At 49.4% G+C, this 19,569-nt stretch overlaps 1 protein-coding gene and 1 long non-coding RNA gene across 5 annotated transcripts in view; both read right to left on the reverse strand.

The window, feature by feature from the left end:
• Nucleotides 1–8,691: 8,691 nt before the first annotated feature.
• LOC138850577 (uncharacterized) lies at nucleotides 8,692–9,601 on the reverse strand. 2 transcript variants are annotated; one of them, XR_011390522.2, is made up of 2 exons: nucleotides 9,315–9,601; nucleotides 8,692–8,909 (listed from the first exon to the last, which is right to left on the reverse strand). It is a non-coding gene; the product is annotated as an uncharacterized LOC138850577 (long non-coding RNA). The 2 variants fall into 2 exon arrangements; XR_011390523.2 differs by having other exon boundaries at nucleotides 8,692–9,013; nucleotides 9,315–9,596.
• A 5,734-nt stretch (nucleotides 9,602–15,335) lies between these two features.
• Nucleotides 15,336–19,569, reverse strand: part of CTTNBP2NL (CTTNBP2 N-terminal like) — a 64,421-nt gene continuing 60,187 nt past the window's right edge. For all 3 annotated transcript variants that reach the window (XM_008264666.5, XM_002715769.6, XM_089300145.1), the window contains one exon: nucleotides 15,336–19,463. In XM_008264666.5, coding sequence (XP_008262888.2) covers nucleotides 17,982–19,463 — 1,482 coding nt within the window. In that variant the 3' untranslated portion in view covers nucleotides 15,336–17,981. The remainder of the gene's footprint in view (nucleotides 19,464–19,569) is intronic.

Raw genomic sequence — 19,569 nt, forward strand, 5'->3', positions numbered from 1 at the left:
TTGTATTTTCAGTTCTAGAATTTTTGCTTTTTATTTCTGTTTCTTTATTTAAATTGTCATTTTGTTCATGTATTGTTTTCCTGGTTTTATTGAGTTGCCTCTGTTCTCTGGTAGCTTGCTGAGCTTTCTTAAAACAGTTATTTTGGATTATTTGTTAGAAAGTTCACAGGTCTCTGCTTCTTTGTGGTTTGTTATTATTGTGTTCCTTTAGTACTGTCCTATTCCCTTGACTTTTCATGTTTCTGTAGCCTTGAACTGGTATATGCTCTGTGCTTCAGAAGGAACGGTCACCTCTTCCATATATTATGGTCTGGCTTCAGGGGGAAAGACTTTCACTTGTGAAGGGTGTGAAGACACCATTTGAGTGGGGTGTTGGGGCTCCAGCCCTGGGAGATTGCAACATTGACTCCAGGTCCACAATGGGTGTATTGGCATAGCCCATGCAGCTTCATCACTAAGGTCATGTCTGTAGAGGGCCTCAGATGTCCATGGCAGCAGTGAGGGCTGTTCAGATCCTAGGTGGCATAAGGGAAGGTCATGGTCGAGGGGATCCCTCTTTGTGCTGTATCCAGGGTATCATGCACCCACATTGGCAGTGGTGCTAGTATCTGATGCATGAGTATGCATGAAGTAGCCATGGCTCCAGGACTTGGGGCATGGGCGTGCCTGCTCCAGTGATGGTGCCAATATCTGAGCTGAAGTCACAGATGGAATAGCCTTGGCCACAGGATCCGGAGTATGTGCCCAGTTGTGGAGAAGGGTTGGTGGTTCTAGCCACAGAAGGCATAGCAGCAGCTTCTTCTCTGGGGGAGGAGATCAGCAGTATGAACTCTGGTGAGCTTTGTCAGTTGAGGCAGGTAGTGGTATAGTTGGCAGGGGTCCTTGGGGGTGAAAGCTGTGGGTATTTGCAGTGATGCTGAGGGCTGTTCGGGTCCTCCTGCTCACCTTTTCTCCCACAGGGAGGTCATGTAAAGGGGATCTCTCTTGGTGCCAAGCTGTCTCCCAGACTGGGGATAATATAAGGCAGACAGGACACTTTCTACACATTTTCATGTGACCATCTTTGGTTTGTGTGCTATGTAGTTGTTTATTTGTTTTTGTCAGCAGAATGAGTATTGGGAGCTATTTAGTCCATCGTCTTTGTAATGTCACTCTGAGTTCTACTTTATCAATTGATTTTAAACCTTTTTCTTTTCTCATTAATTTAAGAGTCAGAAAGGCAGATTGAGAGAGAGAGAGAGACAGACAGAAAGCGAAAGCAAGAAAGCAGTGTGCTCTCATCCACTGGTTCACTCCCCAGATGCCTACAATGGCCAGTTCTGAAAGCAGAACTCAGTCTGGACCTCCCACTTGGTTGGCAGGGACCCACCTACTGAGCCATCACTTGCTGCTTCCTGGGATCCACATTAGCAAGAAATTGAAACAGGGACTCAAAACCAAGTACTCAGATATGGGAATGAATGGACATCTTAACTGCTAGGCCAAATGCTTACCTCTCCCTTCTTATTATTTAATGGAGGTATTTGGTATTATAAGTTTCCCTCTAGTACTGCTTTCTGTGTGTCCAGGAAATATTGGTATGTCACGTTTTCCTTTTCACTCAGTTAAAATAATTTTTCTAATTCTCCTTTGACTTCTTTAATCATTAATTATTTAGAAGTGTATTGTTTTTGAAATTTTTGGTGATCTTCCAGAGGCCTTTCTGTTATTCATTTCCAATTTAATTCCTTTTAAAGGACATAATTTGGATTATTTAAACCCTTTTGGGGCAGGTGTCGTGGTATAGTGGGTTATGCTGCCTCTTGAGACACCAGGGTCCCATAGCGGGTGCTGGTTTGTGTCCTGACTACTTTGATCCAGCTTCTTGCACATGTGTCTGGGACTTGAATCTCTGCCAACCATGTTGGAGACTCAGATGGAGTTCCTGAGTCCTGGGGAGGGAATGAGCGGATAGAAGAGATGGAAGCTCTTTCTCTCTGTCTCTTTCTTTGTCACTCTGCCTTTCAAATAAATAAATGAACAAATAAGGGACTGGTATGTGACACAGTGGGTCAAGCTGCCCCTTGCAACAGTGACATCCCATATTGAAGTAAAAGTTCAAGTCCAAGTTATTCTGTTTTTGATCCTACTTGCTGCTAATGTGCCTGGAAAATGGCAAATGATGGTCTAAGTACTTGGATCTCTGCCAATCACCTAGGAGACCTGGAGACCTGGATGGGATTCCTGGCTTCTAGCCAGAGCCTAGCCAAAACCTGGCTTTTGTAGACATCTGGGTAGAAAACCACTGGATGAGATGTGTGTCAATCTGACTTTTGAATAAATATTTTAAAACAAATACATAAATTTAAAAAATAAATCCTATTACATTTATTGAGACATTTTATTTTTAAAAGATTTATTTATTTATTTATTTATTTGAAAGGCTGAGTTACAGAGAGGCAGAGACAGAGAGAGGCAGAGAGCTCTTCCATCCACTGGTTCACTCCTCAAATGGCTGCAACAGCTGAAGCTGGGCTGATTCAAGCCAGTAGCCAGGAGCTTCTTCTGGGTTTTCCACATGGGTGCAAGGGCCCAAGGACTTGGCCCATCTTCTACTGCTTTCCCAGGCCATAGCAGAGAGCTGGATCAGAAGTGGAACAGCTGAGACTCGAACCGGCACCCATATGGGATGCCAGCACTGCAGGCAGCGGCTTTACCTGCTACACCACAGTGCTGGCCCCTCGAGACATTTTAATGGCCAACAATATTATCTATTCTGGTAAATGTTCTGTGTGCTCTCAAAAATAATATGTGTTTTTTTGAATTTGATTGGAATCAATAACAATTTGCCCTACATAAGAGGCAGAGAGGGAGAGACAGAGAGGCAGAGAGGCAGAGGGCCAGAGAGAGATCTCCCATTTGCTCACTCATCCCCCAAATGCCTGCAATGGCTGGGCCTTGGCTAGGCGGAAGCTGGGATCTGGGAGCACAGTCGACGTCTCCCATGTGGGTGGCAGGACCCAACTACCTAAGCCATCACCTGCTGCCTTGCAGGGTGTGCATTAGCAGGAAGCTGGAATGGAAGCAGAGCTGGGACTTGAACCCAGGCACTCTGTTATGGGATTCAGCCTCCAAGCTTAACTACTAGGCCAAACACCCTCCCCAGGTCTTTATATTTTAAAGTGGATTTCTTGTTAACAGCATATAATTTGGTGTTAAACTATAATCTGATGGGGCTGGTGCCGCGGCGCACTAGGTTAATCCTCTGCCTGCAGCGCCAGCTTCCCATATGGGCGCCGGGTTCTAGTCCCGGCTGCTCCTCTTCCAGTCCAGCTCTCTGCTGTGGTCTGGGATAGCAGAAGATGGCCCAAGTCCATGGCACCCACATGGGAGACCAGGAAGAAACTCCTGGCTCCTGGCTTCAGATCGGCGTAGCTCCGGCCGTTGTGGCCATTTGGAGAGTGAACCAATGGAAGGAAGACCTTTCTCTCTGTCTCTCTCTGACTGTAAACTCTACCTGTCATGTAAATTAGGAAAAAAAAACTATAATCTGATAATTTCTGCCTTTAGTTGTTTAGGCCATTTATATTTTCAGTGATTATTAATATGTTTAACTTTAAATAAACAATCTTGCTATTTTTCTATCATCTTTTTTGCTCTCCTTTCCCTCCTTTTATTTGTTTTGAGTTAAGAATGCTTTATGATTCTGTTTTATCTCCTATGTTAGATTATTGACTTTTAGGATTTTTTTTTTTTTGCTTTGGGGTTTATAGTGTATATCTTAGACTTATCATGGTCAAATTTTATGCAATATATACTAGTTCACATATAATATAAGAATCTTACAGGGACCTGCGTTGTGGTACAGTGGGTTAAGCTGCCGCCTGTATTGCCAGTGTCCCACATAAGCACTGGTTTGAGTCCCAGCTGCCCCACTTCTGATCCAGCTTCCTGCTAATGTGCCTGGGAAAGCAATGAAAGATACCCCAAGTGCTTGGGACCCTGCACACACAAGGGAGACCTGGATGGGTTCCTGGCTCCTGGCTTTGGCCTGCCCAGCCTCAGCTGTTATAGCCATTTGGGGAATGAAACAGAGGATAGAAAAGCTCTCTTCCCTCTCTGTCTCTCTCTGTAATTCTGTCTTTCAAATAAATAAATCTTTTTTTTTTAAAAAAGAATCTTAAAATAGTGTATCTTTTTAAAATATGTACTTATCTTTTTGAAAGTCAGAGTTACACAGAGAAGGAAAAGAAAGATCTTCCATTTGCTGGTTTACTCCTCAGATGGCCACAACAGCTGGGGCTGGGCCAAGCCAAAGCCAGGAGCCAGGAGCCAGGAGCTTCTTCCAGGTCTCCCACGTGGGTAGCAGGGGCCCAAGCACTAGGGCCATCTTCTGTTGCTTTTCCCAGGCCTTTATCCAGGAGCTGGATGGGAAGTGGTACAGTTGGAACATGAACTTGCGTCCCTACGAATGCCCACATTGCAGGCAGCAGCTTTACCTAATACGCCACAGTGCCAGCCCCAGGAGTGTACTTCTATTTCTCCTCTCTCAGTCTGTGTGCTATTATTGTCATACACTTTTTTCTACATATAAATCCCAGGGTACACTGTGCTGAATTTGAAAAGAGATTTAAGGAAGTAAAACAAAACAAAACAAAACAAAACACCCAGTCTTTTGTATCTACCCATGTACGCATCTGGTGCTCTTCATTCCTTTGAGCAGAAGCAAATAACTGGCACTGTTTTCATTCTGCATGCAGCAATTGCTTTAATGTTCCTTGTATTGCAGATTTACTCTTGACAAATGTATTCTGCTTGTCCATGTTTAAGAAATGTTTTAATTTTGCCTTTTTTTATTATTCATTTGACAGGTAGAGTTATAGACAGTGAGAGAGAGAGAGACAGAGAGAAAGGTTTTCCTGATATTTTACAGATGGTGCTCCATGATCTTCAGGATGCATTGTCACTGATGAGATGTCCGCTGTTCTTCTTATCCTTGTTCACTGTGTGTAATTTTCCCTCCTCTGCTTACTTTATTTTTTTTTAATATTTATTTATTTATTTGAAAGGCAGAGTTACAGAGAGGCAGAGGCAGAGGCAGAGGCAGAGGTAGAGGTAGAGAGAGAGAGGGAGAGAGAGGTCTTCCATCTGCTGGTTCACTCCCCAAATGGCTGCAACGGCCGGAGCTGTGCCAATCCGAAGCCAGGAGCCAGGAGCTTCTTCCAGGTCTCCCATGTGGGTGCAGGGCCCCAAGGACTTGGCCCATCTTCTGCTGCTTTCCCAGGCCATAGAAGAGAGCTGGATTGGAGCAACCTGGACTTGAACCAGAGCCTATATGCAGATGCTGGCACTGCAGGTGGCAGCTTTACCCACTACACGACGGTGCCAGTCCCCTCTACTTACTTTAAAGGTGTTCTCTTTCTGATTTGTTTTAAGCAATTTTATTATGATATTTTACTATAGTTTCCTTTGTTTCTTATACTTGGATTTGTTGACTTTTTGTATCTGTGGAATTATCATTTTTATCAAATTCAGAAACTCTTCATTATTATTTGCTGAAATGTTTTCTTTCATCTATTTTGATTAAACTTACAATAGATTACTTGAATTTTCCCCACAGATCCATGCTCTACTATTCAGTTAAGAAAACTAATTTTCTGTGTTTCTTTTTTTTTAAGAGGTATTTATTTATTTGAAAGGCAGAGGTAGGAATAGAGAGGGAGAAACAGAGATCTTTCATCTGCTGGTTTACTCCCCAAATGACCACAACAGCTGGGGATGGGTCAGGCTGAAGCCTGGAGCTTCATCTGGGCCTCCCCTGTGGGTTCAGGGGCCCAGGTACTTGAGCCTTCATCCACTTCTTTCCCAGGCACATTAGCAGGGAGCTGGATCAGAAGTGCAGCAGCTGGAACTCAAACTGTCACTCATATGGGATGCTTGCATCACAAACAGTGGCTTCCTCTACTATGCTACAATACAAGCCCCGTTTTCTGTACTTCATTATGGATATTTTTTATTTCTATTCCTTTAAGTTGAACAATCATTTCTTTTACAGTGTATAATCTGCTTGTAGTACAATCCAACGTTTTCTTCATCTAAGATACTTCTTTTATTATTATTATTATTATTTGACAGGTAGAGTCACAGACAGTGAGAGAGAGACAGAGAGAAAGGTCTTCCTTCCATTGGTTCAACTCCCCAAATAGCTGCTACAGCTGGCGCTGTGCTGATCCGAAGCCAGGAGCCAGGTGCTTCTTCCTGGTCTCCCATGCGGGTGCAGGGCCCAAGCACTTGGGCCATCCTCCACTGCCCTCCCGGGCCACAGCAGAGAGCTGGACTGGAAGAGGAGCAATCGGGACTAGAACCCGGTGCCCACATGGGATGCCAGCACCACAGGCAGAGGATTAACCAAGTGAGCCACGGCGCTGGCCCCCATCTCAGATACTTCTACGTCTTCCATGTTTCCAATTAAAAAAAATATAACTTTTCTACTATATCATTAAGCATGTGGAAAACAACCATAATAGATGTTTTAACATGATTGTCACTATTTCTATTATCCCACGCTTGTCTGTGTGGGGTAATTTCAATTGATTGACTTTAAGTATTTGCTGTATTTTCTGCTTCTTTGCATGTCTGGTAATTTTTTGATTGAATGTCCGACATTGTGAATTTTATCTTTTCAGGTATTAGATGTTTTTGTTTTCCTATACGTTCTTGAGCTTTGCTCTAGGATTGCTTCTTTTGAGTCTTCCACTTAAACTTTTTAAAGATGGAAGCAGAGGATCATTTAGTCTAGACTTGGCTGATTGTGGTCCACTACAGAGACAAAATTTTTCTGAATACTCTAGCCGATATGTAGTAAATTCTGAGGTTCTCTTTCTGGCTAGTGAAAACAAACTACCCTTGGTCCCATGAGAGTTCTGAGTACTGTCCCCTCTGTCCTTGTGGGTGGCTCTCCCTGGCTTTCTGCCATGTGCAGATCAGAAGTCAGTACTCAGTACAGGAAGCCCTCAGGTCTCCTGGCCTCTCTCCCTGCAGCTTCCTTGCCTCCAATATCTTCCCTCTCTAGACTCCCAGCCTCGTTTCCTTAACTTTGGGAGATTACCAGGTTACACTCGGATTCCTCCTGCCTACGGGGCACAATATTCACTTTTCCATCTTTGTTCTTCGTTGCCTAGTGTCTGATGACTTAAGTACAGTTGTTTAAGAGTTTTGTTCTATGTTTAGTTGTGTGCACAAATCCAGTACCCATTATCCTATCTGGGTCAGAAGCAGAACTTTTTTTTTTTTTTTTTTTTTTTTTTGACAGGCAGAGTGGATAGTGAGAGAGAGAGACAGAGAGAAAGGTCTTCCTTTGCCGTTGGTTCACCCTCCAATGGCTGCCACGGCTGGCGCGCTGCGGCCTGCGCACCACGCTGATCCGAAGGCAGGAGCCAGGTGCTTCTCCTGGTCTCCCATGGGGTGCAGGGCCCAAGCACTTGGGCCATCCTCCACTGCCTTCCCGGGCCACAGCAGAGAGCTGGCCTGGAAGAGGGGCAACCAGGACAGAATCCGGCGCCCTGACTGGGACTAGAACCCAGTGTGCCGGCACCGCTAGGTGGAGGATTAGCCTATTGAGCTGTGGCGCCGGCCCAGAAGCAGAACTTTTTAAAGTTAAAACAAAAACTCCATATCTTTGAATTCCATATTCTTTTATTATATCTTCTTATGAATGGTGCCTTTATAATTGTGTATACTGCATTACTATTTTCCTCATAAGAGAAATTTGGTTTTGGCTATGCACTGATAAGAAATTAATTTCCCACTTCTTAATTCTACACATATGATAACTGGAGGAATATTTGTTGCAGTTATGTAAGCTTATTTGACAGTCAGCCACTAGTTCTCACCCACACTGAATGTAGATTTTTGAAAACGGGTTCACAGGTAGCCAAAGTGTAAAGCTGTTTGTGACTCTTCATCCAGTCCTTGTTCCTTTGGCCCAGATGGCTGTGTTGAGCCTGGTGTCCGTGTGCACAGCTGGAGTACCTATCTCCTTCATGGCAAATTTTCAGTGCCCAAGGGGCACACGTGGTAAAGCCCACTCCGCAGAGGTGCGTGTGAGTGTTGGTGGTACACGCTTAGCTTACCACTTCCTTCCTGGCAGAACAACCCTTCCCCTAGCCTTCTTTTTTTTTTTTTTTTTTTTTAACAGGCAGAGTGGACACACAGAGAGAGACAGAGAGAAAGGTCTTCCTTTTTGCCGTTGGTTCACCCTCCAATGGCTGCCACGGCTGGCACATCACGCTGATCTGAAGGCAGGAGCCAGGTGCTTCTCCTGTTCTCCCATGGGATGCAGGGCCCAAGCACTTGGGCCATCCGGGACAGAATCCGGCGCCCTGACCGGGACTAGAACCCAGTGTGCCGGTGCCGCAAGGCGGAGGATTAGCCTAGTGAGCCACGGCACCAGCTTCTCCTAGCCTTCTTCTTGGGAGCCATCCTGCACGGCCCAAGCTGGAAAGGAAGCTGGAGAATTTTCTATAGACAAGTTCAGGCTTGACACATCTGAAACCTTGTTCTTCTCCACGTCCCACTTCCCTTTGGTGCCAGGTGTGAGGACAAATTCACAGAACACGGCTCTCATGTCATTATGTGAGGTGAGGGAGCAGTGATGGACAGGAGTATTCCTAGAACCTGTTGCTAGATTGACAAGGCTTGCAAAGACTCAAGTATATTTATTTATTTATTTATTTGAAAGGTAGAGTTAGGGAGTGAGAGACAGAGAGAGATCTTCCATTTGCTGCTCACTCTGCAGATGGCTGCAACAGCCAGGGCTGGGCCAGCCGGAAGCCAGGAGCCTAGAACTCCATCCAGGAGCGGGTGGCAGGGGCCTGAACACTCAGCTCGTCTTCTGCTGCCTTCCTAGGTTCACTAGCAGAGAGCTGGACCTGAAGAAGGGCAGCCAGGACTCTTACTACCGCCTGAACGGGATGTTGGCCGCAGCATCACAGGTGGCGGCTTAAACTGCTGTGCCGAAATGCCAGCCCTGGGTCTGGAAATGTAAACTCTGGTTGGTGGTAAACGTGCCCCGGCTCCTCACGCCGCAGCAGCTCAGCTGCTCAGCAGAGACCGCCCTCTTTCCCAGGGTGGCGCGTCCAATCCCCCTTTACTCCCCCAGACCCACACTCTGCTTCCGGACTCCTCGCCAGAAACCCCAGGGGCTTGTTGGCAGCTTGGTGCACTGTGCCAATGCCTGGAATGCCCTTCCCCCTCTTTACCTGGGGCACCCACCCCTCCTTCGAGACCAGGGCCAGTGTCCCTCCTAGGTGAGCCCCTTCCCGCCTCCACGTTACCTTGGCAGCCACGGCCAGTGGCTGTTTAATGACGGTTCACATGGTTGCGTCTCCCACCAGCATCTAAAGCCCCATGCTGGCCTCCAGTGCACGGACGGACGTTTGAATGCATGCGCTCTCTTTGTTCTCTCCCCACAGTGCTGGCTCTTGCTCACTTACTTGGCTCATTAGGGTTTTGTATTTTACAGCATCAACAGGCTAGGAAAAGCAAGACCCTGTTGAGGCATCGTTAAGTGGGTGAATGAATACGCGAGTGTTGATGGAGTCATTCTGGGCCGACACTATTCTAAGAGCTTCCTGAACACTAGTAGCTTTCACTTCCCGAGTGCGTGCTTCCGCTGGGGCAAGCATTTCTCTTTAAAGTTATTTATTTACTTCACTGGAGACGCTGTGTGTGTGTGTGTGTGGCTGGGAGGGACAGCCCATTTGCTGGTTCACTCCTTCAAATGCCAGCAACGGCCTGGGCCACAGCCCGAAGCCAGGAGTAGGGAAATCAGGTCTCCCCATGTGGGCGGCACAGACTCAATACTTGACCCATCCCTGCTGTCTTCCAGGGGCCCAAACACATCAGCCCGGATTGGGAATCAGGAGTGGGGCAGGCACTTGAACGCAGGCCCCCAGCTATGGGACGACGGCTCGGCTCGGTCAAACGTCTCCCCCCTCCGGGGGGTCTAGTCCGATGTTTTGCTCTTTTAACGCTCACAAGCATCCCATGAAATGGTTTCTGTTACTCTGACCTCTTTGACGTAGTCTGGGCGGGTTCTGGCGGCTCCCCCGCCGCCGACGCAGACCTTTCCTAGAGAGGTGGGTGCGCCGCCAGCCCCGGGCGCCGGCCAGTGTCCGCGTCGGGGACAGCAGGGGGCGCCCGCGAGTCGGCTTTCCGCAGCAGGGCGGGGCTGCCGGCGGGAGGAGCCGGCCATCCTGGCACGCCGCACCCGGGCCTCGCCTTCCGAGGCATAGACAACACCCACGCGTGTAGCCGCCCTTGCACCCGCAGCGCCTTGCCGCCCAGGGAGCAGCGAGTCCCCTGCGGAATTATTCTGTGCCAGGCGCTTGCCAGGGACCCCCAAGGGGGAGGTCCGCTTTGGGGTGCCCAGATGGAGGCCAGCAGAGGTTCCCTCGGTTGCTCAAGGGCCCGCAGACAATGACAAAGCTCTCACTCTGAACAGCTTGTCTTGGTCCAGCTGTTTGCACATCCCCATATGCTTCACTTCTGGTACAGCTCAAGTCTCTAGACTCGCCTTTCCTGTGTAAATCCCAGCCCTTAGAAAGTCCACGCAGCCAGCGCGGCCGTGTGAGTGTGTGTGTGTGTGTGTGTGTGTGCGCGCCTTGCGGCCTCCGCCTGGCTCAGGGCCTGCACAGAACCTGCAGGCTCCGCGGGTGAGGCTTTCAGTGTGCCGTTTCCATTCGGTTTGAATGCAGCCGGGACTGCCAACTCCCCAGAGGGCCAGGAAGAGGAATGTGTGGGTGTCGGGAGGGAGGCGGCACAGGGCAAGGAGCAGCGCTTTCCCATGGTGAGAATAAGGCCCACATAGAGAGCCAGGGAGTGCGCAGAGCCAAGATCTGAGTGAGAGCAGAAGGAAAACGAGCTCTGAATGGGGCCTTGTGTGTGGCCCTGGGGCGCTGACTCACCGAGGCGCACGACGGGGAAAACACGCAGGCATGAAGAAGGGGCCTGTGTGCTGCGGGCACCCCCACCCCCACCCGGCATCCCGAGAGCGCCCTATCTGCCTGGAGGGCCGCTGAGGTGTGGGCCGCGTGGGCTGGAGTGGGGGGGCGCACTGCACCTTCTCCTGGGAGAGCCGGCTGTTTGAGCTCCGCTGGGGGAGGAGGAGGAAGATGAGGTGGCCTCTCCTCCACAGGCAGGTGTGGCCAGTGAGGGACTCGAGGGCAGGGAGGGAGGGGACGGAGGCTCCGTGGCTTCCTGGCGTGCCCCGCGAGCAGGCGCGTCCCAGCACCGATTCAGCCTGGGAGCGGAAGCTCCACCACCCTCACCCCGGCTGGCGGACCAGTTCGGGGACGTAAGGGCAGGATTTTCATGGCAACAAGTATGGCAGGCAGAGGGCAAGGCCTGGGATATGGGGCAGCTGGGTGAGTAAGATCAAAGCCAGACACTGTGGAGAAGCCAGGTGACAGGAGGGTACGCCCAGGGGCGCGTCCAGGGCAGAGCAAGGGACTGCTGGACCAGGTGCACCGAGGGCGCAGCAGTCGGCTGAGGTGGAATGAGGGAGCCAGACTGGCTTTGGCCAGTGGATTCTTGCTTAGGTGTGTGGCTGGCAATAAATGGGCATTTTATCTATTTTTTTAAAAAAATTTATTTTCATTTTACTTGAAATGCAGAGAGAGAATCTTCCATCTCTTGGTTCACCCCCCAAATGCCCACCAACAGCCAGGGCTGGGCCAGGCCAAAGCCTCAGTCCAGGTCTCCTACATGGGTGGCAGGGACCCAAGTCCTTGGGCCATCTTCCACTGCCTCCCATGGAGCACATGAACAGGGCAGTTGGGACTTGGATCAAGCATTCCAATATGGGATGATGGGATGCAGCTGCTCTGAGCAGTGACGTCACTGCTGAGCCAAAGACCTGCCCCAAACTAATATTCTAAATGACTCAAATATATTGTTATGGTTCTGAGGCGACAGTGTGGCCGGTGAGGGGAGGGACCCGAGTCTCAGCTGTTACACTCTCGGCCCTGCTCTGCTGCAGGAGCTCGGGTCGCGCACTGTGTCTCAGCAGGCCTCAGTAACCTCATCTGTCAAGTGGGCTGGAGGTTGTGCTGACTGAATGGAGTAACGTGTGTAAAACCCCTGGCTGAAAGCCAGGCCCCGGGTAACTACTCAGAAAATGTGTCCTCTCTCCTTTGGAGGCCCTACCCAGGAACAGAGTAGACTCAGGGGGACAGGAGGGTGCAGGAGGCCGGCCTGGCAGCACCGCGGGACCCACCCCCAGGGAGCGCAAGGCGGAGAGAACAGGACTGGCAGAGGGAGAAGCTGCCTTGTAATTCGGCCTTGGTAAAGGTTGCAGCCCACGGGACCGGGGGTTTTGAAGCTGGATGCACCTTGAGACCTCTCCCGATTTGGGACCAGGAGGCAGGTATAAACTGGGTGGGAGCCGAGTGTGAGATGGGAAGGGGCTGTCACTGGGAGCCCCTCGCTGTCAGCATCCCTGGCCCCCTTCATGCCCTAAGGTGAGCTGCTGGCACATTCCAGCGTCTACTCCATTGTGTCCTGAGCAGGGTTCTTGCCACTTTGAGGAGAGGAGGAGAATCTCGCTTTGACATGCTTCCCCAGAATTCCTCGGGGCCGGCCGTGTCACAGTGGGGTGCTCCCCCAGTGCAGCAGCAACACACACACAGATGCTGCGGGGAGCAGAGAAGCTGCCCCCCACCCCCCGCAAGGAAGGAGTCATCACCTGCACGTGTGCCACGAGGGCTTACGCGCTCCTTTCCAAGGCTTACTCCTCATCGTTCTCATCTGCTTAGAGTGAGAGGATGTGACCAAGAGAGGGACCCTGGAGAGGATGCGGATGGGGAACATGGCCTTTTGGCAACAGGGTCCTTGCCCAACTCGCCGAGTTCTGCCTCTGGGAGCTCCTGCTTCTACCAGCCCCAGGGCTTGTAGAAACCACACTGTCTGTCTGGTCCCTTCAAGCGGGACTTCTGGTGCCACTGTCTCTGACCTCATCCTAGCATCAAGATAAGCCCATGGAAAGGAGCAAAGGCAGAGCCACTGCACGACTCCAGGAAGGCAACACCTAGCAGAGGGCACTTGCTCTTTTTCCAGTTAGCCTCTTCCGGCCCACACAGAGCTCTGTTGCCTCGGCGTGACCACAGTGGCCCGCCAGGACCCCCCTGAGTGACTCCCCATGGCTTGCTGCACTCACTCGGTGATCCTCGCAAGCCGTGGTCTGTGCTGCTGTTTTGCTGGACTGTGAGGACCCTGCGGGCAGGGAACAGGCTGACACTTGTGTCTTAATAGCTGCCTGCCTTCCTGACTCATCTTTGGATACTCGGGGAATTCACAACAAAGATGTCTTGGTTTTGTCTGACCCGATCAAGGTTTCCAGGCATTGGTTTTGTCTGATAATCCACTTCCGGCTGCAGGTGGAGCAGTGTGGTGTCCAGCAGGGCTTTTAAAACTTGCTGTATCTTAAGACTGACCCAGGCACTTATCTAGAGCCCCACCTTGGCCTTCTGAGTCAGACTGGGCAGGGGAGGTGCCTGGGACTCTGCATGTTTAACAAGTGTCCCAGGAGACAGCTCACTGGAGAAATACCCTCTGTTCCATGACATGACGCCACAGCTTTGGATGTGGTTCCTGTACCAGGCCCACGCAGACCAGGAAATAACCAAGAAAGGGGGCCAAAAAGCTAACTTTATCTGACCTTCAGAGGGCTTTGCAGAGAGAGACAGAAAATCAAATTTCCCAACCAGGCCAGCTTGAATGGCATCATACAGTCCCCTCTGTTTTCGTCCTTACCAAAAAAGTAGCCTGATCTTAACCAATCAGCCGTTTCTCCATCCTGTCTCCCTGTCCCCACCAGCTGAGCAGTCACATGGAAACAACCAGTCTGTTCTTGGTCGTGCCTGCTTTCTTCAGCCTGAAAACCTGCTACCTGGCTCAGCCCATATGAACACTTACTGTTTTATAGGACGCAGGGCAGCCTGATCCTAGACTTGCAAATGAAGCCAGTTAAGACTTTATGTTTGTTCTAACCTTGTCCTTGGCAGGTTTAAATCCTGCTGTCCCTTACGAAGGGCCCTTGTGCAAATCTCTAGTCCCCATCTGCCTCCTCGGTACACTGGCTGCTGAGCCGACACAGCAGCCCGGGGGGACGAGGAAGGTCATCCAAACGTGAAACCACCAGTGCGGCACCTGGTGCCCAGGAGGCACTCTTGACTGAGAATCCCAGACCGTGTGGCAAACCACTTTCAGGAGCTAAGATTTCCCTTTAGGTCAGAGGCAAATAACAAACTTGTGAAAGAACAGATGAGGGCCATGGAGCACCGGTCCTCAAAACGCCATCAGCCAGCCCCGAGGCCCCAGTTCCCACGACTCCAGGCTTCCAAGGTTATACTCAAGCCCAATGAACTTTGAGATCCCCCACTCCCCCCACCCAATCTCCTTTCTCCTCCTCCTTTTGCTTTTAGAAATGAATTGGCCACTGACATGCAAACAGATGGGTAAATGGGCTCTCAAGTTTTCTCAACTAGTATAATAGCAGTTACATTAAAAATTACTGCTGTGGAACAATGCTCATTGCCCCCTCCCCCCCATCATTAAGAAAACACATTCTACTATGAAGCCAGCATTTCAAGACAGTTGGAATTCGGTTTCAAGGACTACAGAACAGAAGCACTCTATGTAAATCACACACACACCCCCCGGCAATCACACATGCTGATAGGCTGTAATGGAAAGATGGATAGAGCCAGAGTTTGTTGAAAAGATCATTAATTGGCTTAACTGCTAGAAATCTAAGATATGTAAACAACCACACTGTTTGAACACCTTTTTACATCAAAGAATTTTTCAAGTGCTTTTGTCTGGCTACAACTTGCATTTGCTGACAGCCCAGTAGCAGCAACAGCAGTGGGCTAGGAGATAGCATTAGTCATCATGCAGTGAGAGGGCGGGACCAGATCAGACATTCCTGAGCTGGGGCACATGAGTCACAGGCAGCTTCAGGGTCTCTGGATCCGGTGAAGCCATCAGCCACATTTTGCATATGGTCATATTCATTTCTCTGAGGGTGGATTCTACGATTTTTTAAGATTCTCAAAAGGTCCAGAACCCCCAAATGATTTAAAAATTAGGCTGGAATCCTGAGAAGGCTTTCCCCAGCTCTAACTAAAGTCCATGTCCCAGTTCAAAAGGGGTTCTAACCTGGGTGGGTCCATCTGGTTTTTCAAAGCCATGATCAGGTGCTCCCTCTAAGCCACCCATTCCCGCTTCAGGAAAATATGCCCAAATTGTGCAATATCTTGGCTTTGTACAAACAAGACTCCTTCTCCCCCAGACAGTATGATTTAACTTGTTTTAATGTAGTTTGCTATAAAAATGAAGATTTCTGCATGGTACAATTGGCTTTACAAACATTAATGACTAACAGTTACTGCCTGTGTTACATGTTGTACATCATTATCATCTGTTGACCGGTAACATAGCTTTCTCATCATGGGTTAACACCAAAATTGTAAATCATGGAATTTTTACCTAGTGCACACACACGCACACACACACAATCTACAGCAAACTTAAATACTAACCTATAATCTCTAACTGGATTATTGGATCCATTGCAGGATTGTGCTTATTTATCTCAGAAGATAGGCAACTAGCAAAAATACACATTTCTCTTGCATATCCCCACCCCCATATTACACTGTAAAAGAAATACATCATTCAGTGCACTTCCTAAGAAATAAACATCCTTATGGTCTTTCTCCCTCTCTCTATATATATCATCTAATCCCAAAACAAAGGAGAAGCACAATGCAACTTGTAAGATTACCATGGAAAGCAAGAGAGGTATTAACTGTGGCATGGAAGCCCCCTCCTGTTTAGAAAAGTTAGCTGTTTCATCACCATTGTTCATTTTGGTTGTGCATGGGGATCAAGTTCAATGCATGATTGCTTTGGACAGTTTAAGATGCCTCCCTACATCATTTTGGTAGATACCCTGGGGCATTTCAAATATATTTGTCTTAATCAAATCACAGGCTGTGGAGTCAACAGTGTACTACTGGGCTGTAATTTATTCATTGGTTTCATCCACTGCCTTTTCCCCTGTCCAGTCATATTGGGTTAACATGAAATAGAGTTCAACTGTAGCGGGTCAGGTAGTGCTGGACAGATGTGGGCTAGGAGGATGTCTCCCTGCCTGTGGACACGAAATCACAGAACACCGTGTCTGGGCTGGGTTGCGGACAGTCCTTTTTGGAAGAGGGCGATGACCACTACAGTCTACGGACTATGTCTGCTGTGCCGATCCACACACTTCCAAAGTCTTCAGGTTTCTGTCCACGCAAACGTTGACATGATGGAAATGACAGAAATTTCTGGAATGAAGGAGGCTGCAGCTTGGCAGCTTATAGGCTAAATCCAGCTGCAGAAGTGTTTATCTAACTATCAGTGTTTAAAAGATTTTTGGATTGGTTCTTAATATTTAAAAATGAGAATGTTTCTCATGAAAACTTGGATTTCACAAAACTGTGAAGAGCGGGTAACTCCGGGTCTAGAGGTCGTGCAGCACAGGAAGCAGCTGGAGCTAGACTGGGCGGCCTCTGAAAATGGGGCTCGGCCCAGCAGTCTGCTACAGCTCCCGCCACTCAGCTGCTTTCCACCAGGTGAGGGAGTGGCCTGTGGCACTCATGTGTATGACTGGTTTTGCGACACTGGGGTGAGTTCACTTCCGCGTCTGCATGCAGACGTACCTACCAATACAATTGCCCCACCTCCCCGTGTACAAGACTCCTCTTCTTCTGGCTGGGTCTCAGCCACACCTAGCTGCTTTGGCAGGGAATCTTACGTGTGCCATTCTACTTGTCCTTTATGCTATATTGCAAACTCCAAAGATATGACCACACGAACATTAATGTGTATGTGTGTATGTCCGACATGTGAAGGAAGGGGTATGAGTCCATACAGATACATCTGTATTTCCATTTAGGCAAAAGTTAATTTGGTTCCACAGATACAGACAAGTGCTGGCAGCTTGGAGAATAAATGTAACAATTTGGTAACACCTGTATAATTCTGACTTATAATATTACAAAGACTGAATCTTAAGTTATTGCTTTTTGATTACAGCATAAAGATTTCATTCTGTTGTAAAACTTTTATACAGAATAAGTAACCACTTCTTATTCAAGTAACAGCAATCAGAATCAGAAGTTCCTTACACAACAGTAGATGCTTGAAGACATTTTCTGAATGGAGATGTGATTTCATTATATTCAAGCACGTATGAAGGGGACTGGGAGTAACTTAATTTTTCATAAGTACGAGGAGATCAGCACCCAACGGCTGAGTGCCCGGGAGGATTTCTCCAGGGCTCCGCACAGCTCAGCTCTCTGGTGAGTCTACACCCACCTTCAGAGGGATTCCCGTTCTACTGAGGCAGCCGTTACACAACACAAAGCTTGTATTAAAATCAGTAAAAGAGGATTAAAAGCAGTGTTGGTTTTTAACATTCAGAGTTCACAGAGGCTCTCATTTGCTGCAATGAGATGATCCGTGTTGCGTTTCTGCTGCAGAATCGCATTCCTACGGCAGTCTTAGTTCAGGCACTTTTGAAACATGTTCACCTGGAATGGAAATCTGCACAAACCACTGCTGCATAACTCCGAACGAGCGTCGGGTGGTGCTGGTCCCGAAAGAGACGGCGAAGCGCCACCTGCTCCTCAGTTCGCTTTCTCCATCACAAGACAGCGGCTGCTGAGCTTGAGAATGTCTCCTAGCTTCAGTACAAAGATGTGGACCCTAAGAATCCAAACTACTCAGCTTCTACTTAAAAAAATACAAAAAGGTAAAACACACTAGATGTATTATACAGATGGTTTCAGCCACTATCAAAATAAATAACAGGATTTGACCCAATGGTCTGACTCTGAGCTCTTGGATGAAGTATGACGGAATGTCAAATGTGGAGACTTCCCCCTTAGGGACTAGCTGCTGGTAGGCAAAAGTATATCAACGTCCTTGCCATTGGCTACCACGGCGTTGGAAGAGCAGCTGCTGGCAAGGTCTTCCGTGGTAGTCACAGAGGATGCCTGGGAATGGGTTTTGGTCAGTGGAGGAGTGGCAGATGCAGTAGGGGTGAGACCAGGTTTTTTGGGCGGGATGGGTGGAGGATTTCCTCTTTCAGCTCTGGGGATGGTGGGGGACTTGATTCCTGGAGAAAGGGGGCTCAGAGGACTGGACACTTTCCCTGGAGTGGGCGAATGGCTAGTGTCACCTCTTGGGTTGGCAGTGCTGGCCAGATTTCGATAGTCTGTGCCGAAGGGAGAGCTGTTGGGAGAGACAGGCTTGATTGGCCCTTGGTGGCCAGTGAATCGGGAGAGCACCTGAGTGACTGTGTTTCGGGCCAGCTGCTTGGCGGCAGAGTTGTCTAGGAGGGTGGGGGACAGATCCCTGGACGGAGGGCTCTGTAGCCCGCTGGCTTGTTGGTCCTGATCTGCCTGGGATTGAAATTTGTGTCGAGCTGCATGGAACCGCTGGTTGATCCCTACTTGGTAGGATGACTGGTAGCCGGGGCTGCTGGCTGATGAGCCCAGCAAGCGTTTACTTAGTACTGGTGAGGAGCAAGGAGAGGGTGTCAGCGAGGAGGAGGCAGTGCTGCTGGGGGACAGGGAGCTCCCACTGGGAGGGAGGTGAGTGGCCACTGGAACTGCAGTCTCAGTCCCCACAGGACACCCGCCGTTCTCCACTGCTTTCTCGTGGGCCAGTGGCGCAGATTTCTCTCGTGGAGGCACTTGGTTTTCTACACTGCTGCCTGCAATCAACTCCCTGGCAGTTTGTGTCTCTGGGTCGCAGTGGCCATTGGCTTTTGCATAAGAGTAAGCAGGAGTGGTAGGGCCAGGCAGCCCAGGGCTTGTCACCTTGGCTAAGTTGTTCCCGTGGGTTCTCTCCACCTGAAAACTCTCGGTTTGGCAAAATACAGACACCAGCATGGGGGGCTCAGTTGCGGTGCCTTTGGACGTGGTTACGGGCTTCTTCGGCCGCTCCTCAGGGCTGCAGCGCTGGTGGGCGGCCTCGAGGTCCTTCACTATTTTCTTCAGACTCTCCATCTCTTCTTTCAGGGTTCTGGTCCGGTTCTCCTCTCGGTTCAGTTTTGCTCTCAGCTGTTCCCTTTCAATGTCAAACTCGGACAGCTGCTTCTCCACCTGGGCCTCGGTCTGCACGCCCCGCTTCCGCTCGGCGGCCAGCTCCTCCTCCAGCTGACTCACCCGGCTCCTCTCCTCCTCCAGCCTCAGGCTCAGCTCCCCGGCCTTCTGGCCCTCCTCGGCGGCCTTGCTGCTGGCCTTCTTGCACTCGAGCACCAGCATGGACGAGAGCTGCTTGTGGCGCGAGCGCTCCTCTTCCAGCTGGCTCGACAACTTCTTCTGCTCTTTCTCAAACTTTTTCACTTGGGACTTTTCAAATTCCAACTGGAGAGAAATGCGACCACTTTGATTAGAGCAAGGAAACAGATACGGAAAACCTCTGGTGGAGCAGAGCATGCCAGTTAGCTGTTCTCGGACCCAGAGGCCCGCC

This window comes from Oryctolagus cuniculus, chromosome 7 (assembly GCF_051225735.1).
Source record: "Oryctolagus cuniculus isolate XC-2025 breed Fujian yellow rabbit chromosome 7, ASM5122573v1, whole genome shotgun sequence".
Lineage (NCBI taxonomy): Eukaryota > Metazoa > Chordata > Mammalia > Lagomorpha > Leporidae > Oryctolagus > Oryctolagus cuniculus.